The sequence below is a fragment of the Esox lucius genome, chromosome 19, assembly GCF_011004845.1.
Source record: "Esox lucius isolate fEsoLuc1 chromosome 19, fEsoLuc1.pri, whole genome shotgun sequence".
NCBI lineage: Eukaryota > Metazoa > Chordata > Actinopteri > Esociformes > Esocidae > Esox > Esox lucius.
The window spans coordinates 13,092,777-13,118,037 of NC_047587.1; the positions used below are offsets into that span (position 1 = coordinate 13,092,777).

Genomic DNA, 25,261 nt, shown 5'->3' on the forward strand with positions numbered 1-25,261 from the left:
ACATCCAATATTCTCTAGACAATATGGTAAAAAGCAAAGTAGCGATCGACCAAAATACAATTAATTAGTGCTTAGGAGCAAAATAAGGTAGTGAAGTAATTTCAATAATAAAAACAAAGTTTAAGTAGTAAATTAAAATGTAGCAGTGAAGCCATTAAGCAGTTCAACAGTAGCAAATTGCAGTAGTAATCTCCAATAATAACATTAAGCATTACCGTAAATTAGAATGGACAGTATATAGTAAAGTGAGGTAATAAAAACAGGTTTTTCAGCACAGAACTGGTTCAGATCCAACTTGAACTACCAATCACACATGTACAAGCCTTTGTTAAACATATTTAGAATAAGGGGTGCTAATATTTTTGCCCTGTTCCACGCATTTAAAAGTGTAATATCACTGCTTCCCTTGATATGCTGTCGTAGAACGGGGTCATAGTCAGTGAAAGGCAAACATCACATTCCTCGATGGCAACCCTGGAGCAATTAAGGTTGAATCATAGGGAGGTTTATATATTCTGTTGTTATTCGCATAAGACTCAGAGAATTGACGTGATGTTTCTAGCTAGATACTGTAACTTACAAAGTTGAATTATCATGGGACATACAGAGTATTTCTGAGTGGCAGCCATAGGACAGACGGGCAGTTTCACACAGTGCTCTCCAGTATAATATCACTATAGGATTATTGTTTGTTGATAACATTTTACAAAAATCGTCTGAGTGCTTTTAAGAAGTGCATTCAATTTGTGTGTGTCTTTGCGTGTGTGTGTGTGTGTGAGAGAGAGAGAGTTTGTGTGCCTTCAGGTACCCACAGGTATTTCTACACTAGTGTTCCTTATACCTCTATGCAAATACCACCACTGACTTCTCCCTTTGCGTCCCCAGGGGAGTGATATAGAATGGAAACCTATTCTGACTGTCACTGCAGCAACAGCTGCACTTCTGATCATGGCTAGCATACTGAGAGCCCTGTCTCGAACCTGAGCAGCAGGAAAACACCAGGTTAATACAGACAAAGACAGTGATGACTGGTTTCAGACAACCCTCACAGCACATTTAGCTGGAACCAACCCGGGCACCAACAATAGATTAGCCAGCATTCTTCCAGGTAATTTGCAAAGAAGCTGCGGAATATACCTATATTGGCCACCATTCAGGAAACCGGAGGATTGTAAAACGTAAAACCATCTGGAGAAATGAGAGATAGTGAGGCGCCGTTGCAGCTTTACAGATGAAGAGGAGATGGACCCCTTTTCTCACCCGTTCTGGGGAACACAAGCCAAGACTCAAGAGGGTGTTTGTGGAGCTAAGTGGCTGTGGTAACTTAATTTAAACTGGAGATTACCTTTTTCTCTAAATATTATTGTGTGTACAACCGTATCCTTTTCTGTCCCTGTCTCTGTCGATGTGCTTTTAGCTCGACTCCAGATTAAGACAATGGGACAGGACTGGTAACGAGTGTGAATGTCTTGTATTATTCTTATACAACTCTCACTTTGTATTTTACTTTATTTATTGATATGTCAATATTATTGTTGAGTTCTATATTGATTTGTATTCGTAATAGGGACCTCTTTTAACAATAGCAACCTCTGGTACCTTACACATTTGCTGAATTAAATACTTAGAATATTTTAAAAAGGCCTAAAATAGTTTTTCCTTAGAATGTGTATATATACATGTGCAATTAATTATTTATATGATAAGTATAATAAATGAAATACAAACATGTTTGTGCCCACTATGGCATTGTACTCAACTACAACCTTGTATTTTTTCTGAATTAAAATTAATTTAGGGAGGATAGGCGTGTTTACTCAGCAGGTTCAAAATATTTCGTTGACTTGAGTAAAGACATTTGGCTTTTTTGTTCGGAATCTTCTGGAGTCTGGTTCTGGATTCAGATCTGCGTCCAAGGCAGATCTAATATAATTGGTTGCCTCAGGATTCAGGGCTGAGCTCCATTTTAAATGGGCTACATATTTCGAGATTGACATTTGAACATGGTTAGTGCTTCCCCTTTCCCTCAAGCCTAATCCTAAACTTAACCCCTACTCCAACCTAAACCCTGATCCCTTCATAAACATAACATTAAGTTAAATGCCTAAATTAAATGATTGAGTTGGGACATAAGCACCACAGTTATGAACTCATTACATCATTTTTGCTTTTGGGGCAGATCTGCCTCCAGAACAAAATGGATGACGAGAAAGACTACTCTGTTTTTGTTAGCTTATGTTTAACCACAACCTCACTCACACAGGAGGGTTTTAGCCACTTCACACCCATCGAGGGCTTCAGTCAGGGTAGAGAAAATGCTCAGATTATTTAAAAGATTTTACATAGTGTAGCCCTGGTATGTTACAGGGCGCAGCCTGCACAAAGCTTCTGGCTGCTTTGTCCGCCTGTGACTCTGGAATGAGACACCGAAGATGTCAAGCAAGGTTAGCATGCATTTATTTTCTCAAAAGCTAGATTACATGAGTTCTCTCACATTCTTAGTAAGGCACACTTATTTGAGGTTTTTCTGAGGGGGTCTCTATGTCTTTACTGGGGAGTGTACTTTGAGAACCTGGACCACTCTCCATCTCTTCATAAGAAGACCTGGAATATATTTACAGCTTTTACTAGATCAGCACTAACAGTCGCTGAGATGTTTTACAGTATAATTATATGTATATTATACTATGTTTTGTTTTGTAAAGTAACTCATCTTTGTAAAGTTATGAAAATGTGATTGATCTACTTGGTTACATGGTAGCAGCTGTTTAGACAACATCCAAGGGACAATTGGGGATTGAACTTGGAAGTCGAGTCTGAAAACAGCTAATGTATGCACTACTCTATTTCTGTCATCAGTATCATGATACTCCTTTTATCAACTTACAGTTTCTTTAAATGTGGAGGGAAGGTAACCCGTATTTGTAATAAAAAAGGGATAGGTTGTCTTTGCACATGTTCTACGATGCTATTCAAATAAATCTTTGCTCCAGGTACACAGAATGAGAAAGGTTGACGGTCAGCATAGTTTATTGAAGCTAGTACCATACCAGAAACAGTACCGTAACTTTCTAATGTATCTGGTCAAAATGTGACGATACGTTTTTGTGTCTTGGCAAAGTGTTGGTAGACAAAGCTGTTTGATTGCAAAGGCCTTTCCCATAACGGTTCGGCCACTTTTCCTTGTTATTTTGTGATGCAGTTAAATTCCAGCTACTTTAGAATTGAATTGCATGTTACGAACAGTCAAAGAGAAATCAACAAAGGTTATTTATGTTTATTAAGATGTTTGTGTTCTGTTTTTATATGTTGTAAATAGAAGTGGTTCACAGTGAAGGGAGAGCGATATTTCTTAAAACCTATTTCCATTTGTAATAGCTTTGTAGAAAGTGTATCTATTTTGAAAGAGCAGTGTATATTTGATAGCCAAATGATTCTATATGTAAAAGTATATTTATGGTGAGTTTATTAAGAGAACCAATGTTGATAATTGTTTCTACACCTCCATGTTTGGTTGAGTAACTATTGCATGCAAATAGAGGTTGTTTTGGTGTTAGTAGCCAGCATGAGTATGCTACCGCTAAATAAACAACCTACCTGGAGAAATACTGATCATGCATTTTCTATATTTTATGACATAGTGAGTTTGGTCAGGGGGACATCTAACTGACAACAGTTTGCTTCTATTCAAGGAAATGCATGTTGATAGGCAAGGTGAACTTACGAGTAGACCAGATACTCTCATCCACCACCAAATAACCCTTTGCTGCTAATCTCACTGACCTTTATCCTGAACATAAATATTTATTTAAGCTTATTTGACTTGTGCTTCATGGATAATTACAAATTCTCTTGTATGTGGAGTCAGAGCCTCTAAATGTCTATGTTGCATTGTTTCCCCATTTAATATGATGTAGTTGTGGCTATTTTGTTACCTGGAGGTATATTTTGTACAGTAAATCATCTGAAAATAAAGTAACATCCACCAAATCTATCAGTGCAGGTGCAATGTATCAAGACATACTGTTATACATGCATCAATATTTTATATGGTAAAATTAACTCACAGACTGGTCTTACCACCACAACACCCACAGGTCTACTGTACTTTCTCTTTTCAGAATTATTAACGTGTGGACACGGAATGAATAATGCAAATGAAGACTGCCTGAACATCGCCGGATTCCAACAAATTCCTGTCTAACTGTACTAACAAAAAAAGACAACCTGAAAACGACATCTCCGAGACGTCATGTGCCAAACGTTTCCTGCTGGGTAGCAGGGGAGGGTTTAAGGTGTCCAAGAGGAATCCCATTCATTAAATCACCAGGAGTCGGGGCACCGTTGGTGACCGGCGGGGTGACTCTCTGTCCCAGAATCTTGTTACACACCGGCCGCAGAACGACTAGCACACACAGCTCTACGCACAAGTCTCGAATGGCAGACGCCGAATGGAGACTCTATATCAGTGTCATGAGGTGTCTGACAGCCAAGAAGTTCTTTCTGGCATACAAGGGGTGTGCCAACAATGTTGACAAGACCTTCTATATTACCCTTGTTACCCATAGATTGTGACAACACACATGGTTGACGGGGACACTCACTCTCAGTGGCCAAAATAAGACTTCCTGGTACATCCACTGACCTAGCCGAGGGGAATATAGCCATGATCTGGAGTTTTCGCTTGAGTGTCTCACCCAGTCTGATATTCTCGAGCATTCACTGTGACAACCTTTACTTCTTGGATTAGATAGCCAGCCTAAATAAATAAAGAGTTTCATCGATGTTTAATATAATAACTTCATTATATGAAGCATTTATGAAACTATTTATTTAAAGTGGAACGTTTTAAGTTAGCTGACATGAGACACATTATAACTAATGTTCGTTAAAGGCTCCTAAATGATTATAATGAGTTATACAGTGTTATCCAGGTGGATTTTAGTATTCCAGTATCTTTTTTCGTATTATATTATCCAGGCTTGTTTATGCTTGAAAAAATGGGCAACCTGTAATGTGAGTGTGTCTGACCTGGGTTCTATATTTGAAATAATTTCAATCTGGGCTTGACTGAGTTTTCCTGCTATAATGAAAAAAGAAATTACATTCTCTAAGACACCAAAACTGGTTCTATGAACCATATATACATAACCATTTTGCTAAATTCCATAAGAAAGACCATTTACACCAACCCATAAGCACTATTCACCTGTTTTCACACAAATCACAATCAATCAATCAAATTGATATTATTTATAAAGCCCTTTTTACAACAGCAGTTGTCACAAAGTGCTTTTACAGAAACAACCGGCTTTAAACCCCAAGGAGCAAACAATCGTAGTGTTGAATTTCAGTGGCTAGGAAGAACTCCCTAAGAAGGCCGGATTTTAGGAAGAAACCTAGAGAGGACCCAGGCTCAGAGGGGTGTTCCATTCAATCTCTGTTCCATTCAAACCTTTCTGCTAAATTCTTTGCACAACTCTCCTTATAAAGGACATTTGTCAGCAGGTTGACATGTAAAAAGGACCCAGTCACTATGTTGACATGTATAGAACACTGCCATTCAATATACCAAACTCAAATAATTGCAGTAGTAACACCCTAAACAAAAGGTTGACAAGCTGTAAATACTAACAAGCGTAGTTAGTTAACAAGCAATCAGGATGTTGGCATTAAAAAACAGCCTCCAGTAAGCTAATATATGTTTTGGATCAATGGACAACAACATCAGAGAGTGACTGAAGAAGAGGAACAATGTAAGGAGGTCAGTGAGGGTAAGGAAGAAGAACAATGATCTCTAATGACATTTGTGACACTGCACTTGACAATGTTCTTGTACAAGGAATGACAATTAAGAAAGCTGGGCTGAGAGTACAGACCAACCTGAGGCGTTTCACGGCTGCGTCAACTGTCCTGACTTTCAGAAATGAAATCAGGTTAATTGCTTATCTAACTGTTGTGCAGACAGCCCTGTTCTCTGTGCTCTGAATCTGTGTGTGTCAATGAAATGTACAGGAGGATTACATGGATTTGTGCTCATATTCTATAAAATACACTTTTCTGTCTCCTTTTTTGCAGAACTGAGAGACAAAAGTTGGTGGTGGTAGACATGCATGAATTTATACGTTTAGAGATTTCCAGTCAAGAAGAATATTTTAGGACAAGGGCATCTTTCAAGGTACAGAGACATATAGCTTGACATGTAGGTTAAAATCTGGCCCAGCTTGAACCCAGGATAAATGTTTATTTTTATGACTGTAACCCAGTAAATATCTAATACACTTACATTAATCCTCTAAAGGTAAGTGTATTCTTGGGCTAAATTGTAGGTGTTGGTGAATTTCAGTTGGAAAACACTACAAAATGAACAATTCTGTTATTTGTATCTTTTCTGTTCACTTCAGTATACTCTCTAGACATGCCTTACAGTCTATAAACACCATGCCGAGGACCACATTCATTATCGGCACAACATTATGGCTATTGATTAATTATTGATTATCATTCATACCATTTTATAATAGTGTTTTAAATTGCTCTCACAAGTCTGCAATGGGTATTCAGTAGTTTAATTGCATTTCATGATTCCGTGTGGCAATTTACATGAGTGATAATATGGATTTAAGTATAATATTTCACTTTGTCTGAGAAGTCAGACGTTTCGTCAGCGCGGTGAATGCTAGTGAAGGTTCTAACCCCAAACAGCAGACAAGTGGCACTGTAGGAGTTTTTGTGTTATTTTCTTTTTTTAAATCAAACAGGATTTGCATCAAGGTCTGGCATATGTCACTGTTATTCTCACCGCCTGATCACCAGGCCTACCCCGTCGAGGATGGCCTGGATGTTGGATGACTTTGGGTGTCAGTGCTCTGCCAGTATGCTGCTGAGTCACCACACTATCCAGGATAGACCAGGCCCAGACCCATACACACACAAAACATTATTAATACAATTTGTTTCAACGTTTTAGTTTTATGTTATTATACTTTTATACCACCTTTGGGTAAAAACATTTCATTTTTCTAAAAGGGATACTGTATCAGTCAGATAGATTTCCCATGGTGAACTCTAAATGTATTTTTTTATGATCGCAAAAGGCTTGCAGCAGGCTACCATACGAACATAAAATCAATCCTTCATTATCTTGCCATTCTGTGAAACATTCTCGGAGTTGTATAACTCAGAACAACGTGGACAACTTCCCTGATTAATGGCAAGTCTAAATATCATTGCTTGATGCTAGGTTTTATGGTATTTGACTGGGATGACATAATATGACATCAACATTTCCCCTGAGCTTTTTCCGCCCGCGAAACAGGTCAACGGGTCACAGGGCCTCTGGTCAACAACTGCCAAGCCAATCAGAGAGGGAAGCGGAGTGTTCACGGAGGGACGAGCTGTAAGCTTCAGCGATGGTTGTAGATTGAAAATGTACGTCTCAACAATTCGTAACACATGGCTGTGAGTCGTACGTAATGCTAGATGCTTTGCTGCATAATGCACCATAACCAAAAGTGATCTTATTGCTCACGAGTGGTGCTAACGTGAGGCCATCGTATTGATTCGGTTACTGACCGCATTCATACACCGGCGTAGATGGTGATCGGATCTTCCTTCCCACTTTTAGAATATGTTAGGCGCGGGTCGTGTCTTGATATCAATCTGTGGTTGGTCAGACTGTTTAAATCGTCGTACGATCATCGATTACTGGCTCCACTGACTTACACCGTATAAATCAAATCTTTTAAATAATTTGGTTACAGGGAGACACTAGCTGATCTGGTGTCAGTTTGGGCATAGTTAGTGGATAAGAGATACACAAACCTTGATCAGTGTGATTGGATCAAGTTAATCTACCACTTTAGGTGATGTTGTAGACATGTCATTTTAGGAATTAAGCGAAGTGGCAAAACTTCAAGCAAAGTAACATCACTAACACCAAAGTTAAAATAATTAGTAAATACTTATTTATAAGCCACAACTACTTTGATTTAGGCAAAGCCACATAATGAATCCCAGCCACATGTTAACGCTCACTTGATTTTTTGAATGCGGTCATTTTCTTTTCATGGCTCAATTGTTTAACTACTTAGGAGCCCAGTGCCCTAATCATGACACACTAGTCTTTACAACCAAGAAGTCGCAGCGTCCCACCACCCAAAATGGAGTGGCTAAAAATACACTGCGCAGTCACAACTGTTGCTCGGAATACTTGGGGGTCCCGGGCAATAGCCAATCACTGCCCTATCATCTCCTACAGCCAATCCTGGCTCCTCCTGCTATCCATTAGAAAACAGTCTATGATTGTAGATATGACATGGGGGTCTTCGACGGGTGTGACGTGTTCCTATGGTCCTTTTAAATACCCAACTCTTACCACCCCACGCCATTCAAGTTTAACCCACCGACACTCATGCAGAACACGTTGAACAGATTTCTACTTTACTAGTCTATCTAATAGGAGACCGACTTTGTCAAGCTACTGCCAATTAACGACGAGACCCGTCCGCCGCAAGGACTGCATAATTTGTCATTGTCCGCCCTATCAAGAAGTGGGTTCTTCACAAGTACGTCCGAAGTCTCCGGTGGAGCCTTTCTTTTAACTCCTCTCTCTAAGTTTTGAACTTTTACCACTGGCGAGGGGAGCGCGCGCTTGACACCGACCCGCTAAACTTTTTCAGGGGCAGCTAACTTCACACGTCGGTCTGACTTGCTGTATAAAAAGGAACACGGAAAATCGCCAGCATGACGAGCAATAACACACATTATTACGACGACAGCCAGCCGCCACAGTACTACCAGGGCCCTGACAACTTTGAGGGAGACGAGGAAGACGAAATGCCAGCTACGGAGAAGGACCTCGCAGAGGACGCGCCATGGAAGAAGATCCAACAGAACACCTTTACGAGGTGGTGCAACGAGCACCTCAAGTGCGTCAACAAGACCATTACCGATTTACAAAAGGATTTTGGCGACGGTTTAAAGCTCATTGGGCTCCTGGAAGTTCTGAGCCAGAAGAAGATGTACAGAAAGCACCATGCTAGACCGAACTTCCGACAGATGAAACTAGAAAACGTGTCTGTCGCGCTGGAATTTTTGGACAGGGAACACATCAAGTTGGTGTCAATTGGTAAGTGATCTTGTGTGGGAAAAAGTTACATTATTTAAAACAGAATGAAGGAGAGGAGGAAGAGACTATAAAGAAAGGTTTAGATTTAGTGCTGTACTGTAGTCTGGTGAGGGAGTCGACCAGAGGATGTTACGGATTGGAGCATCACATGACCTTTGATTTATTTATAAATTTCTGTATAATAGGCCCACATTGAAGAAAAAAATGTAATATCTGTAATGATACATTTATTATTATTTAAATTATTAGGTAGACTTTACTACAATGAATGTAAACTATCACCCAGTGTGGCAATAATACGATTTTACACGATGCTGGATTTCAGGTCCCGCTTTGACAGACTTTCATACATTTGAGTCCCATACATCCGCTGCGTACTAGCAGCTCTCTGAGACGATATTGTGAGCTTAATTTCGGACAGAACACGGGGGAACCCACCACAAAAATGGGAAGGGTCAGTAACTGGAAACTCTTACTGCTGAGGTGCCGTGGAGGTCTGTTCCCCGTGTAATGGCTAAGGGAAGCATTTTTAGCCCTGTCATATGAATCTGAAATGCTCACCTCACACTATAGTGGTGGGAGTGGATGGAAAATCGATGGATGGATGGAATATCAGTGGAATTTTGTTAATAAGGCTGAGGTTAAATAACTTTTGCACGTGCCAAACTAGTGTTTGTGCCCAACATACACACACCGACAGGCATGTATGAAAACGCTCGCAGGCACACACCCATGCACACTCGCAGAAATACACACACACATGCACATGAACACTGGCAGACATAGACACAAACAAACACATGAACACACGTACACGCAGACCTAGATACACACACTCACAGTACACAACCTTCTCACTCCACAAACACTCCACACCTCCTAATCATTCTCACTAAAGGTCAGAAGAGAAGAATGAGGCCAGGGGTTAGTTAGAAAGATAGGCAAGGGCTTTATGTTAACAGACTCTATTTCTCCTGGTTAACTTTTAATTACTCCTGTTCTCACTAACTCTGGTTAGTGGTGAGTTACTCCTGGTTCTGCTATCTCTCCTGGTTAGCTGTTAATTACAGTACCCTGTTCCCACTCTCTTTACTGGTTAACTGTTAGTTATCTAGGCCCACTTAACTCTCCTGGAGTTAGTTCACCTGGTCCCACATGTGTCACAGCTGCTGTCTCCTTTCGTTCTCGTTCCAGTGTACCGTAGCCACATCCCATATGTCATGACTTTGTGAACCATTTGGATTCATCAACACTGATAAGCCATCGTGTTCCCAGGTCTCCTATTGTTGTTCAGCGGGCTGTAGGACCCATGCTAGATTACTGGTGTGTGGACACCTCCGCCCGGGGGTCCACCGTGGAGGTGGGACTGGGGTGGGGAGCCCTGGGATGGGTTATCGAGGTGTAGACCAACCCTGGACCTTGGACTCCTTTCCTCAAGATGGATACAGATAGATTCACCCCACAACTTGTGTGGGCCTGTGTGTGTACTCAGGGTGGGGTGGACCCGGAACATGCCCTAGGAACCCATTACCATGTTATGACAGTGAGAGATTCATTAGAAGTGTATCTGGATCACGACCTTGGGGGTTCACTTTAAGGTGACGTCCTACAGGATGAGCTCCAGAGAAGCGCTGTTTATGTGATTTGTCTGGCTAATGTACTGTGGCAGCCTATGACCACATGCTAATCTCATGCGAGAGGACGGTCTGGGACGAGCAGAAGGCCGGCTAGCGTTTCCCAGCCTCCCTGGCTCAGTGGAGGGGTTATTAAAGCCCTGGCAGTTTGTCCCTCCGCGATTGTGACTGATTAGTTTTACCACAGGGCCCGGTGAAATTCCCGGGGCGACCGGCGCTTTGAGCAGGGGGCTGTGAAAGGGGCAGGGTTGGTGTGGGTCCCTGGGAGACTCTCTGGACAGACACAAACCTCATGCCCCTGGAATGTCCCAGCATCCCGCAGGATGGTGGAAGCAAAGGGGTGCGTGTGTGTTTGTGTGTGTTTGTGTGTGTTTGTGTGTTGGGGAGTGGCCTTAGGACAAGGTGTCTATACTCAGTGCCTTGTCAGCTCTGACAGAAACAGGACATGATAATGGCAGCACTGTCTTTACTCTCCTGACGCCTCCCGAGTCTTAAACACAGCGACACAAAGCCACTGGAGAGCAAGAAACAAACCTTTAAATAACCCGTCTGTATGGTCCCGCCAACCAGCCAGTACCAAACTCCTCGATACAGAGAAATGACACTACTACAGTTAGGATGTAATAAGCGCCCCGTCGGTCAGATGACTTTCTGACCACATCAGATCCTGGCTGTCTAAACATGACAGAGATGTCAGCGTGATTTCGGCCGTACGGAGCCAGGCAACCCCTCCTTCACCACGCCACCTGCTGTTGTCAGTCAGCCAAACGCTCCTCATCAAACACTGCTGTTGTGTCCACCGACCCACAGCTGAATAAATAGATAATGGACTAAGAGTCGAACACCTCATGTGACCAGCCTCCCCACCTACTAATATTGCTGCTGAGTCATAGCCCTTTTGTCCAATGAGGTCATTTCTTGAGCGGTGTATCTGTCCAAAAATGTCGTATCGGCTGTTTTTATAGAATTTATTATTGCACAAGGACACTGTGTACTCTAAACGGGATTAAGTCTGGGATTGTTTTTCAGTGTGGTTGGTTTTAATAGGTGCCAGGAGGTATGATGGCTAGTGATTCTCAGTTTGAGGTTGTAGCATGATTGCAGAGCTCTGTTTTGTACTACTGCTTCCTTGATTGAACTTGTACTGTTTTTGCAGCTAAATCAAAGCAGTTTAAATCCAGAAGCTGTTCGCGTAGTGTCGGTTCCAACATGTTCTCAGCTGTTAAACGGTCGTTGTCTCTGCTGTCCGACCATGTCTGTCCACCTGTCTTTCACCTGTCCAGTCGGTTCGGAGAGAAAAAGACAACTGTGTTTGATTGCTTGTTGCCTTGTTGCATCTGATGCTAGATCTGTGTTTCTGTCCCCTCCAGACTCCAAGGCCATCGTGGATGGTAACCTCAAGCTGATTCTGGGTCTGATCTGGACTCTGATTCTCCACTATTCCATCTCCATGCCCATGTGGGAGGACGAAGACGATGAGGAGGCTAAGAAACTGACCCCGAAGCAGAGGCTTCTGGGATGGATCCAGAACAAGGTGCCAGAACTACCTATCAACAACTTCCACCGTGACTGGAGGGATGGCAAGGCCCTGGGAGCCCTGGTAGACAACTGTGCCCCTGGTAAGAACTGACACAGGAACAGATTAGTTATAATTAATGTGATTAGGGGAGTGTGCTAGTACTCCGGTAAGAACTGACCTTGGACCTGTTTCACAGTCTGGTTCTGATAAAAACTGATTCAGGAACAGTTTGGTTGTAATTCATGTAATTCACGGAGTATGCTAGTTCCCTGGTAAGAACTGATTTAGTATCGGTTTAGTTTTAGTTAATGTGACTGAAGGAGAATACTAGTTCCCCGGTAAATGCTTTGCTGGCCTGCCAGGTCGTCTCTTCTGGCATATGACACATGGCTGGGAAGTTACTGTGGTAAAATGTCAGGGTCAGCTATTAGTCAGTTGTTAGATTGAATATGGTATCACTTACACAGCCTGGCAGGGTCAGGAGGCCTCGCTGGCCTGTCAGACAGAGGGAGTAGGGTAAAAATACAGACAGAGGGAGTAGGGTAAAAATACAGACAGAGGGAGTAGGGTAAAAATACAGACAGAGGGAGTAGGGTAAAAATACAGACAGAGGGAGTAGGGTCAAAATACAGACAGAGGGAGTAGGGTCAAAATACAGACAGAGGGAGTAGGGTCAAAATACAGACAGAGGGAGTAGGGTCAAAATACAGACAGAGGGAGTAGGGTCAAAATACAGACAGAGGGAGTAGGGTCAAAATACAGACAGAGGGAGAGGGATACAGGGAGAAAATGAGAGACACTGAGAGACAGACAGTCACAAAGACAGACAATGGAAGATTGACAGGTCGATGCAGACAGACACACACAGACAGGCAGAGAGACACAGACACACACAGACAGGCAGAGAGACACAGACACACACAGACAGGCAGATGGACACAGACACACACAGACAGGCGGACACAGACACACACAGACAGGCAGATGGACACAGACACACACAGACAGGCAGATGGACACAGACACACACAGACAGGCAGATGGACACAGACACACACAGGCAGGCAGATAAGACACAGACAGACACAGGTAAACAGACAGACAGATAGAGAACGAGGGATGAGAGATGTCGTCTCTGCCAGCTGTCTCTGACTGAGTGAAGCAGCTCTCACAGGCCCAGAGGCCCTAAGCTTTAGTGTTTATAGCCTACTCACACAACACCCCCAAATTTGGGCATGATTCCTCTTCATCTGTCAAGGGACATGTGTTAAGAGTTTTGGCAAGGCTTTAAAAAGCAGACCGTTCTCTGCTGCAGATGGATGGCACATGGATGAGCTTTGGAGCAGACAGGGAGATTCATAGGGATGACTAGCTGAGTTGAAACGCCTCCAATTCGACCAGGAGTGACCTCGCGCTCAAACCGCCTCAATCCAATCCTTAGAAAGACTCCCTTTGCAGGTCTAGAACACAGAGAGCCGTCTAGAACCCTCTTGTGTTTGGCTGTTTACATTACTCACAGGGCGTGATGTGACATAGCAGCTTCTCAACACCACGCTACTGATGTAACCATACAAGGCCCTGGACTGGTTCCTTATTCAATACCTGCCAGTGTGTTTTTGACAGTGGTGAATCTAGCTAACTCCTCAGTTACACTCATTTTGTTACAGTTTGTTTACCATCCCTGTAGACACAGCAGACATAACATTATGTTTAAAACGCGATCAATGGTTGGGTGGAGTGGATTACGTGTGGATCTTCTGAACGTCGTCTGAGAGGAAATGCATTAAGACAGTGGGACTGCCATCCGCCAGATGTCAGCACTTGTTACCTCAGTCAGAGAACATTACAATGTTTAAAGTCGCAGGTGATTTCCACTCTGGCTATTAATCTGCTCTCCTCTGATCTTTTCTTAGAGTTTAATGCAATGTTAATGGGGACACTGAAAGGCTGCGTATCTAAGAAACAGGACAAATGTTGCCTCAGACAAAGTGTGTGTGGGGGGTGGGGGGGGGGGGGGTTGACACCTGCTGTGAACATCTTCGACGTAATGACTTTCCTCAAAGTCCAGCGCCGGATCAATGTAATAAAATGTTGTTTAAACGCGACGTTACGCAGCAGGAACGCGGTATGTCAGTAATAACAAGATAATGGACTCATTTTGAGCTCTGGGCTCTCTGAGTCAATGAACCTCGCTGCACAGCTAACAGCTAATCCATTTAAAGCATTAGCAGCACGAGACAGTTTAGCAAATCGACGTAGAACTACACATCAGTGCACCCAGTGAAGAGCAATCGACTTGAATGGGAATGCTCATTCTAGTAGGGGTATTTCTACAGTTTAGCCAGTCTGTGTTGGCACTTAGTGAGACGGGTGAAAGGCCATCTGTTTGTTTTGTGGTGGTGAAGTAGAAGCTCTACACTTGTATCTGTGCACACTGGAGGAGAGAAGCGTTGGTTAATGAATTCTGGCTGGAGTTTGCTGAATGGTATCTGCCAATCTAACTTGTTCATGTTAACTTGTTCATGTCTAACCCTCCCCTGTCTCTCCCGCCTCTCTCTCTACTGTGTCTCCTCCCTCTCTCCTGGGTCTCCTCCCCTCTCTCTCCGTAGGTCTGTGCCCTGACTGGCAGGCCTGGGACCCTAACCAGCCTGTGGAGAATGCCAGGGAGGCCATGCAACAGGCTGACGACTGGCTGGGCGTACCCCAGGTAGGACACACAACTCTGGGGTCGCTGGTCAACCAAGGCCCCTTGGGTGCTCCTAACAGTGGCGACGTTTTAGTTCACTCACAGACAACACGTATGTGTCAGTGTGTTTAGGCCTAGCGTGTACCATGATCCGACTGTAGAGGTTTCACTGAGTGTTGAGTAGGTATATGAGTACAGTCTGGTATGGACCGTTGGGTAAGGCACTGAATGCTTATTGGCTAAAACCCATGGTATCAGGTACACTGATAACCAGTTTGTATTGGAATGGGTTTGTAATATATGGTCATTATACCACAGCTAAAGACAGTATGCTGTCGTTGTTGCCTAAGAACAGCTGTTAGCTGTTGTTTATTGGCCAAATACTACACAAACTCCTCCCTTTTTGGTTAATTTCCAACTGACTGGGGGTACATTTGCACAATTCACTTCATATTCACTTCATATTCACTTCATACGCCCAAGGTGTGGACTAGCCTGGGTAGTGGGTTTGTTTCCTGGGGCCCTTCCCCCATATGTAAAATGTATGCACTCACGAACGTAAGCCAGTGGCATATAGTATATCATCTTATATTTAGTCTTTGTGGGCATTAACCAGACGGTTGGTGACATGTGCCTGGGGTGTGGTCAGCCGGTTTAGTGTATATTAAGCAGGACAGTGTCATGGAGGCCAAGGGTCCCTGAGGGGGGCATTGGGCCCCATCCCAGGGCTGGCCGGTGGCCTCCAGATAAGATGTGGAGGGGGGGCTTTGCTCTGTGCTAAATCCCCCGGTCTGCATAGCTTATGAAGGTTACAGTGCTTAACCCTGCTGTAGCGGGGTTAAATATAGACAGCTTTACGCAACACTGTGATTGGTCCCACCCGCGGGACAATGGAACGTTGTTGTTATCCACGCAATGTGGCAATACGAGAGGACAATCAAATATAGTTTTATGTCTGTTAACGACGTTAGATGAATGTCTAACTTTTGCCAAGTAGACAGATTAACCACTGGGCCTTCTAACTCCTTTAGGTATACCTTTCTCCATTGCTTAAAGACTATTACAGTAGAGACCAGACAACAATCCTGTTTAAGGATTCTTGAGGGAGGGATTACAGCTGTCAGTGCGTTGGCCTTGGCGCGTTGGCCTCGGCCCCTTGGCCTCAGACCCCTCCGTTCTTCCACTGTTAAACTTTACCCATAACCCTCTTCTCGTTGACTAGGTGATCGCCCCGGAGGAGATCGTAGATCCGGATGTGGATGAGCACTCTGTGATGACCTATCTGTCCCAGTTCCCCAAGGCCAAACTGAAGCCCGGCGCGCCACTCAAACCCAGAGGGGTTCAGCTCTACCCCAAAAAGGCCAAGGCATACGGTCCGGGTAGGTACTGTTAGGACAGGCACCACGCGGTGTCCCGCTGAATCTAGCTTTGTACAGGAATAACGTTCTACTGAGGACAGCGGCCAGGTCATTGGATCTACTTCTTTTGAGTATGTGCCGAACGGCTGACGCGTGTAATTGACAACGATCAGCGATAATGTGGACGCGTGTAATGGACAGCGATCAGCGATAATGTTGACGCGTGTCTCCGCCTCCCAGGTATCGAGCCCCACGGTAACATGGTTCTGAGGCCGGCCGTTTTCACCGTGGAGACGGTGGAGGCCGGCCAGGCGGAGGTGCTGGTGTACGTGACGGATCCAGAGGGACACACCGAGGAGGCTCGGGTGGTGTTCAACAATGACAGGAAGAGGACCTACACCGTCAGCTATGTTCCCAAGGTGGAGGGTCTCCACAAGGTGAGGACCCCGATCCATGTACCTCAGCGTTAGTGTTATCGTTGGTGTCTGCCGTGTCTCAGCGCTGTAATGTACTAGCCAAAGCGTCGGAACCCCTCGGGGGAAAACCGCATTTGTATGTTTTTACAGTATCCACCGCGTGCCTCGTTGTGTTTGGTTTGGTCCGCACGCGGTGAAGTGCAGGACATTCACTTACTCATCAGCTGAATGCGCCTCTCCTCAGGTGAAAGTGTTGTTTGCTGGACAGGACATCGACAAGAGCCCCTACATGGTGAATGTAGCCAAGGCCTTGGGGGACGCCAAGAAGGTCCACGCCAGGGGGCCGGGCCTGGAACCTACTGGCAACGTGGCCAACAAACCCACCTACTTCGACATCTATACAGCAGGTAAGGATGGGGACAAGGACACATCACACAAGGTCCACATTCACAGGGATCAGATAAAGACCTGGTGAAACTAGAGAAGGAATCCCTTTATCAGTGGTCAAATGAGGTCCACGTTTCCTGGGTTTGATCACAATGGTCAGATTAGCGTGCTTGGATTGATCACGTCCTGCTGTCTGTCTGTCTAGGTGCGGGTAACGGGGACGTGAGTGTCATCATCGTGGACCCCGAGGGGAAGAAGGACACAGTGGAGGTGATCCTGGAGAGCAAGGGGGACAGTGTTTTCCGTTGCACCTACCGGCCGGTGCTGGAGGGCCCCCACATCATCCATGTCCTGTTTGCTGGCCAGGAGATCCCCAAGAGCCACTTCCGGGTGAACATCTCAGAAGGTCACTACACACATCACTGTTGACACCACTGTGTCGTCAATTCATGCCTGTCCCTGTCCATTGACCTCTAGTCTAGTTCCCCGGCTGTCTCGAAACCACTGTCGTCGTGGTGACCGCTGACGTCGCCGCTACTTCGACCAGCCAGTGTCAGTGTTAAAGTTGAATTAACCTCCTGTCTGTGATTTTTAGCTCCTCCCCCTGTCGTGGGCCCTCCTCCAGTTAAGATAACTCCCCAGTCTGTCCTCAGCTCCCCGGGGGGGCAGCGAGGGCCGGGGGTCAAGAAAGGGCCCGTCCCTCCTCCCGCTGGCAGACCAAAGGGCCGACCAAGTTAGTATGGCTCCTCCGGGTGGAGGCCTTGCCTTCCCGCCGGCTGACCTGCTAGCCGGGCCCCCCCGCCCCTCTGCCTATGCTCTGTGCCCTGTGCTATGCGGATGTCCTCGTATGACCTTAACGACTGCCTTGCTTGAGCGGTTTCCGCCTGCGCCGGCTTGACGTCGGGGCACAAATGTGCCACCCATCTCGGGGTTTATTGCACAGCGAATCTCGCCAGGACAGTGGGTTCCCCTCAGTCAGTGAGACGGTGCTTCCCAGATCGCACCGATAAAGGTTCCACCGTGGAATGTTTCTGCTTGCCGTGTGCCTGGGGTTAACATTCATGGGTTTGATTGATTCAAACTATTGACTATAGCCTAGCCTGCAATCAACTCTTCCATTGGACTGAAAAATCTGCTCATGCCTGAAGTTCCATCTATTTTTTCCTGCTGCAACCGATACATGATTCCTTGTATTCTACAATGTGAGTGCACTGCATTCAGCATTGTTCTGTCTCTACTGTATTGCATTGTGTCAAAGCTACCGTCCTACGTGGCATTCAACTAACGATGTTCTGAATCCTTCCGGAGGACATTCTCCGTCGCATCTTGTATGCACCATGTTTGCAAATATTTGCATAATATGGCTTTTCCCCCCCGTATGTGAATCCCCCTGTCCAGCAGCCCCTGTCAGGTCCGGTTGGTCCGATACCAGTCTGTCCGTCTGGCCCACGGCCCTGAATCACCCCGCTCTCTCTCTCTCTCTCCAGCCGTCAACGCCAACGCCTGCCGCGCCACCGGCCGGGGCCTCCAGCCCAAGGGGGTGAGGGTGAAGGAGGTGGCTGACTTCAAGGTCTTCACAAAGGGGGCGGGCAGCGGGGACCTCAGGGTCTCCGTGCTGGGACCCAGCGGAGCGGAGCAGCCGGTCAAAGTGAGGGACGTCGGCGACGGCGTCTACGAGTGTGAATACCTTCCCAGCCACCCCGGGAAATACACTGTCCACATCACCTGGGGAGGACAGCCCATTCCACGCAGGTATGGCCTGTCGATGATCCATCGGGAATGCCTGTGTGTAGAGATTCATGTGAATTATAAAGCTTTATACTTGCTGTAAGCGATTGTTTGATGATTATTCATGTTTTTTCTCACGTCGCCGTTCAACACCCTGTCTGGCTCTTACGTAGCCCACTGATCCACTACACAGCCTGTTCCTGAGCTGCGTAGGGCTCACACGAGTTCTGTGTTTGTTGTCTGCAGTCCTTTCGAGGTGGAGGTCAGCGAGAAGGCGGGGCTCCAGAAGGTGAGGGCGTGGGGTCCAGGCCTTGTTACCGGCCAGGTGGGCAAGTCAGCTGACTTTGTGGTGGAGGCCATTGGCACTGAGGTGGGAACGCTGGGTAAGTCAAGACGGGAGGCTGCGGGACATCAGGTCAATTCAGGACCGCTAATGTACTTTGGTGAATAGGCATTGGGGAGAATTAGTGGGGTAATGTCTGTGTATTTCATGAATTTATTGGAATTTAAGGGAAATGATCCCTAACCTTAATAATTCAATTGATCATGGACACACTAAGAAAGCGCTCGACTTACTCCCCAAACATCACACGTTTCCGTTTGTGTTCTTACACCTGCAAATACCTTAAATGTGGGGAAACTGACTGTGTGTGGGTCCGGAGTGACAGGACAACCACAGTGTAACGGTCCACCTCGTCTCCCTCCAGGCTTCTCCATCGAGGGCCCGTCCCAGGCCAAGATAGAGTGCGACGATAAAGGGGACGGCTCCTGTGACGTCCGCTATTGGCCCACGGAGCCCGGGGACTACGCCGTCCACGTTATCTGTGACGATGAAGACATCAAGGACAGCCCCTTCATGGCCCACATCCTCCCGGCAGCCAATGACTGCTTCCCTGAGAAGGTTCGATTCCTCCTCTGCCAATAACTACGCCCCTTGTAGCTTAAAATTCACAGTGCGTCAAATCAAAGTCACCCATTTAAACGGGACATACGAACGCATTTAAAAAAGCATTTTCCAGGTCTGTTTCCCTGTTTGACATGGCGTTTCTCCGCGCTCCAGGTGAGGGCTTTTGGCCCCGGTCTGGAGCCCACCGGTGTCATCGTAAACAAACCGGCAGAGTTCACCATCGACGGCCGCCTGGCGGGCAAGGGCCAGCTCAAGATCTACGCCCAGGACTCGGAAGGTGTCACCATCGACCTGAAGATCACCGACAAGGGCGACGGGACCTTCCTGTGTGTGTACATCCCCGTGAAGCCCATCAAACACACCATCATCATCACCTGGGGAGACGTGAATGTGCCCAACAGCCCCTTCAGGGTGAGTCAATGACCGGGCTTCGCACACCGTCCTGGGCGTGGCCGGACAACGTTAGCTTTTTGAGCTAAAGCCACTCGTGTTGAGCTGGACTCGAATATACTGGTGATGAGTGCTTAACGTAGTTTTGGTCTCTTACGTGCGGCCCATGTCGGAATGACACTGTTGTTAATTCAGGTGATTGTCGGTGAGGGCTGCCACCCAGACAAGGTCAAGGTCTATGGTCCCGGCGTGGAGAAGACTGGACTCAAGGCCAACGAGCCCACATACTTCACCGTGGACTGTGCCGAGGCTGGACAAGGTATGTTTGGATGTGAATAGGAAAGACTGTTCTTCTGTCGGTCTGTTCAATCTGTCCTTCAGCCTGTCCCTGTAAAAAGAACGCTATGGTTCAAGGCAGAACTGTTCCTCCAGAGAACGCTTTTGGAACCTTTCTTTTCTCCATAGTGACTAGCACACATAGCACTGTAGAACACAGTCCCTGTTGAAGCGTCTGTAGTCACAGTGACATGTGCGCTCATCCTCAGGAGACATCAGCATCGGGATCAAGTGTGCCCCGGGGGTTGTGGGCCCCGCCGAGGCTGACATCGACTTTGACATCATCAAGAACGACAACGACACCTTCACCGTCAAGTACACCCCCCCCGGCGCCGGGAAATACACCATCATGGTGCTGTTTGCCGAACAGGAGATCCCCATCAGCCCGTTCAGAGTGAAGGTGGACCCTTCCCATGATGCCGGCAGGGTGAGGGCAGAAGGCCCCGGACTCAACAAGACAGGTAACGGACCCGCTGAAGGCGTTCACCTAGAGAAAACACATCAAAGGTATGGTTGTAAGGAATGTTGTATTCATATTTGCCGCGGGGTCTGATTCATACAGGCGTGGAGGTGGGCACTCCGACCCACTTCACCATATTCACGAAGGGAGCAGGCAAGGCCAAGCCCGAGGTCCAGTTCACAGCGGCCGGGCTTAAGGGAGAGGCCGTGAGGGACTTTGAGATCATCGACAACCACGACTACTCCTACACTGTCAAGTACACCGCCGTCCAGCAGGTGGGTGGCCGGCTCTGGGACCCCGGGCGTGGTACTGGGCCCCGCGCCGCAAAATGTTTGCCGTGGAGAAACCTGGTTCATCTCGTCCCTCTGTTTCTCAGGGTCAGATGACCATCACCGTCACGTATGGAGGAGACCCCATTCCCAAGAGCCCCTTCCACGTCACGGTGGCTCCTGCTCTGGACCTGGGAAAGGTTAAAGTCACCGGACTGGATACTAGTAGGTTTTCAGCGTCGCCCGCTGTACATTGTCATATACCCTGTGTGTAGTCATTGAAAGCAATGTTAGCTTGAAGGGGTCCAGATGTAGAATTCCCCTCTCCCTTTGTTTAGTCCTCATCAACGGCCCGGAGGAATGCGTTGAGAATATTGAATCAAATCTGCGCCGTGACATTTACAGAAGTACATATTTGATTCCGTTCTCGGTCAACCCTGTCCGTCTCAAATGTGCCGGCGTGCTTGTTGTCTTGTATATTAGAAGTGGAAGTGGGCAAGGACCAGGAGTTCTCCATCAACACCAAAGGAGCCGGGGGGCAGGGCAAGGTGGCCGTCAAGATGACCTCACCCTCCGGCCGACCAATCCCCTGCAAGATTGAGTCGGACGCGGCCATAGGCGCCCACTCTGTGAAGTACATCCCCCCGGAGGAGGGCCCTTACAAGGTGGAAGTCAGCTACGACGGGAACCCGGTCCCTGGAAGCCCTTTCGCTGTGGAGGGAGTCATGCCTGCCGACCCATCCAAGGTTAAACACATAGGACACCAGTACTGGTTCCGCTAAGTTCTTCACACAACATTTAAAGGGGTCCTACCTAATAACGTCATTTATACACATTTATAACACAGGCATAAGACAGTCATAGGCGCAGTGCGTGAGCAGACGTAACATCGTTATTCCAACAGGCTTTCAATGCACATAGCGAGACTCGCTAACTTCCATTCCGCTTTTTCCTCCAGGTGCGTGCTTACGGGCCAGGCCTGAAGGGAGGCATTGTGGGTCAACCCGCCCCCTTCACCATCGACACCAAGGGAGCCGGGGCGGGGGGGCTGGGCCTGACGGTGGAGGGGCCGTGCGAGGCTAAGATCGAGTGCCAGGACAACGGGGACGGTACCTGCTCAGTGGCCTACCTGCCCACTGAGGCTGGGGAGTACGCCATCAACATCCTGTTTGGAGAACAACACATCCCAGGCTCGCCCTTCAAGGCGGCGGTGAAACCGTGCCTGGACCCCAGCAAGGTACGGCAGAGATGAGATGTGAGGTTCACCATACACTTTCACTGGTGAAAGTCTATGCCTCGGATATCTTTAATTCAGTACCAAGCTTACTTATGGATTTATTGTCCTTCCCTTTAAACAATTTATTACATCACTTTGTTTTTAAATATTAAGTATGTATCTGCAAGTAGAATACATCTTAATTCAATCCTAAACCTAGATCGAAATCCTGAACCTGATCCCATCCTTACAGGTAACAGCTAGTGGGCCGGGCCTGCAGAAGGCCAAAGCGGGGGAGCCGGCATACTTCACGGTGGACTGCACTGGCGCCGGCGAGGCCGAGCTCACTATCGAGATCGTGTCTCAGTCCGGGGCCCATGCCGAGGTCCACATCCAGAAGACCACTGAGGGGACCTTTTCTGTCACCTACATCCCACCCTTCCACGGCACTCACACCATCACCATCAAGTACGGCGGCCATGTTGTGCCCAAGTTCCCCACGGTCATCCAGGTGGAGCCGGCCGTGGACACCAGCGGAGTGCAGGTCTATGGGCCAGGGGTGGAGCCTAGAGGTAAGGGGGAGGAGTTGGGGAGTGGTCCGTTTTTTACAGTGGTCTAGGTAATGCAGGCAAGAGCTGTATAGCTAGCTACTAGACTGTTTACAGGTAGTTTACTGGTAGGAACAAAGCGTAGTCTGCCATGGCCAACTGGTTTTGATGAATCTACCTAACCCTAATTTATGTAGGTAGATAACAATTAGATGCTAACAATAACAGTAGCTAACCACTCCCTGTGATTAATGTTGCTTGTAGGCGTCCTGAAGGAGGTCACCACTCACTTCATCGTGGATGCCCGCAAAACGACAAAGACTGGCGGCGACCACGTGAAAGCGTGCATCATTAACCCCTCAGGCACCAACACGGAGACCTACATAACGGATAAGGGCGACGGCACCTACCGGGTGGAGTACACCGCCTTCGAAGACGGTGAGAGACAACGGGACACATGATAGCATTTCTGACAGCTTTATGATAGCATTTCTGACAGCTTTATGATAGCATTTCTGACAGCTTTATGATAGCATTTCTAATTGCTTTCATAGCATCTCTGATAGGATTTGTTATTCATTTCTGAAAGCAATTCTGCTAGCTAATGTAAGGTTGGACATGTTGGAGTGCCACCGGCCTTCTGGCCTGAAAGACCATAAGAATGACAACATATGATTACAGTGGATCAGTCTGTGACATGATTTCTATTTACGTTTTCATTTTGTATTTCGTTTTGTTCTACAATGTGATGAGGAGACTCCATACAATGATGCATTTCTGTCTGGATTTATTAATATTTTTTCAGTCTGTCTGAACAGAAAAATATAAACCCAAGTGGCCTGTTTAATACAACACAGAGGTCTCTGTTTGACAGTGAAATATGAGTTATCAACAGGTGTCTGAGCCGAGAGTCTATTTGGGACCTGATAGATGGAGAGGTTATAAATACAGAATGAAAGACAAACGTGATTTGAGGGATTAGAGCAGAGCGGGGGGGGGGGGGGGGGGGGGGGGGAGTCAATGAGAAGGAGGGAGAGAAAAGAGAGGGCCACTGGGGGGAGAGATAGAGAAAAAGAATGAGAGGCAGAGCGAGGGAGAGAGGAAGAGAAAGGTGGAGAGAGGAGAGAGCGAGAGAGCCACTGGGGAATAGAGAAAGAAAAAGAGAGTGGGATTGGGGTAGAGAGAAAGAGAGAGGGAAAGAGAAAGGCAGAGAGAGGAAGAGAGTGGGAGACAGAAAAACAGAGAGGTTTAAACTTAGTGCTGAAACAGAACAGAAGCTCAGGTATGTGGACTCTTCTTTGGGCCACTCAGCTCACTAACAGAAGGTCCAACTGTATTAATAGAACAGGTCTGAGTTCAGCGAGGATTGTTACGTTACTGGCCGGGGGAATCAGGGATACACTGACAGAGATCTGTCAGGTGAATGTTGTTCCAGCCAAATAAATGGCCTACAGACGGGTTATTTCTATGTACTCTGCATTAGTTTTACCTCAGCGCACCTCGTGGTCTCATACATCATCCGAAGAAATGTTAGGAGGCGACGTTCACTACTCCTGGTATCACTAAGGCCTGTTCAACAGCATGTTTAGAGCCCACCATCAGAACGCACTGTGCCTTACTGAAAGGGGTCTGTTCCAGGCATGCACCTGATCGAGGTTCTGTATGACGACGTGGCCGTCCCCAAGAGTCCCTTCCGGGTGTCGGTGGTGGAGGGCTGCGACCCGACCCGGGTCAGGGCTTACGGGCCTGGACTGGAGGGAGGGCTCATCAACAAGCCCAACTGCTTCACCGTTGAGACCAGGTAGTGTTTCTGAGACCAGGTAGTGTTTCTGAGACCAGGTAGGGTTTCTGAGACCAGGTAGGGTTTCTGAGACCAGGTAGGGTTTCTGAGACCAGGTAGGGTTTCTGAGACCAGGTAGGGTTTCTGAGACCAGGTAGGGTTTCTGAGACCAGGTAGGGTTTCTGAGACCAGGTAGGGTTTCTGAGACCAGGTAGGGTTTCTGAGACCAGGTAGGGTTTCTGAGACCAGGTAGGGTTTCTGAGACCAGGTAGGGTTTCTGAGACCAGGTAGGGTTTCTGAGACCAGGTAGGGTTTCTGAGACCAGGTAGTGTTTCTGAGACCAGGTAGGGTTTCTGAGACCAGGTAGGGTTTCTGAGACCAGGTAGGGTTTCTGAGACCAGGTAGGGTTTCTGAGACCAGGTAGTGTTTCTGAGACCAGGTAGGGTTTCTGAGACCAGGTAGGGTTTCTGAGACCAGGTAGGGTTTCTGACACCCGG

The 25,261-nt window shown here is 46.7% G+C and overlaps 2 protein-coding genes across 8 annotated transcripts in view; both read left to right on the plus strand.

Annotated features, from left to right (window-relative positions):
* Positions 1–3,990, plus strand: part of ccdc136b (coiled-coil domain containing 136b) — a 32,469-nt gene extending 28,479 nt beyond the window's left edge. For all 6 annotated transcript variants that reach the window (XR_002195644.2, XM_010889731.3, XM_010889732.4 and 3 more), the window contains one exon: positions 886–3,990. Coding sequence is in view for 5 of the 6 variants with exons in the window: in XM_010889731.3 (XP_010888033.2) it covers positions 886–898 (13 nt within the window). In the remaining variant the exon portion in view is untranslated. The remainder of the gene's footprint in view (positions 1–885) is intronic.
* A 4,379-nt stretch (positions 3,991–8,369) lies between these two features.
* LOC105021804 (filamin-C) overlaps positions 8,370–25,261 on the plus strand; it is a 29,129-nt gene continuing 12,237 nt past the window's right edge. The window contains exons 1-21 of one of the 2 annotated variants that reach the window (XM_013138905.3): positions 8,370–9,130; positions 12,135–12,383; positions 14,893–14,990; positions 16,192–16,348; positions 16,568–16,764; positions 16,988–17,150; positions 17,336–17,536; positions 17,726–17,863; positions 18,618–18,882; positions 19,105–19,241; positions 19,566–19,759; positions 19,919–20,176; positions 20,351–20,474; positions 20,701–20,952; positions 21,054–21,226; positions 21,328–21,445; positions 21,704–21,966; positions 22,179–22,457; positions 22,690–23,008; positions 23,249–23,422; positions 24,623–24,785. In XM_013138905.3, the coding sequence (XP_012994359.1) occupies positions 8,746–9,130; positions 12,135–12,383; positions 14,893–14,990; positions 16,192–16,348; positions 16,568–16,764; positions 16,988–17,150; positions 17,336–17,536; positions 17,726–17,863; positions 18,618–18,882; positions 19,105–19,241; positions 19,566–19,759; positions 19,919–20,176; positions 20,351–20,474; positions 20,701–20,952; positions 21,054–21,226; positions 21,328–21,445; positions 21,704–21,966; positions 22,179–22,457; positions 22,690–23,008; positions 23,249–23,422; positions 24,623–24,785 (4,307 nt within the window). In that variant the 5' untranslated portion in view covers positions 8,370–8,745. The remainder of the gene's footprint in view (positions 9,131–12,134; positions 12,384–14,892; positions 14,991–16,191; positions 16,349–16,567; positions 16,765–16,987; positions 17,151–17,335; positions 17,537–17,725; positions 17,864–18,617; positions 18,883–19,104; positions 19,242–19,565; positions 19,760–19,918; positions 20,177–20,350; positions 20,475–20,700; positions 20,953–21,053; positions 21,227–21,327; positions 21,446–21,703; positions 21,967–22,178; positions 22,458–22,689; positions 23,009–23,248; positions 23,423–24,622; positions 24,786–25,261) is intronic. The other variant, XM_013138906.3, reaches the window with a different exon arrangement.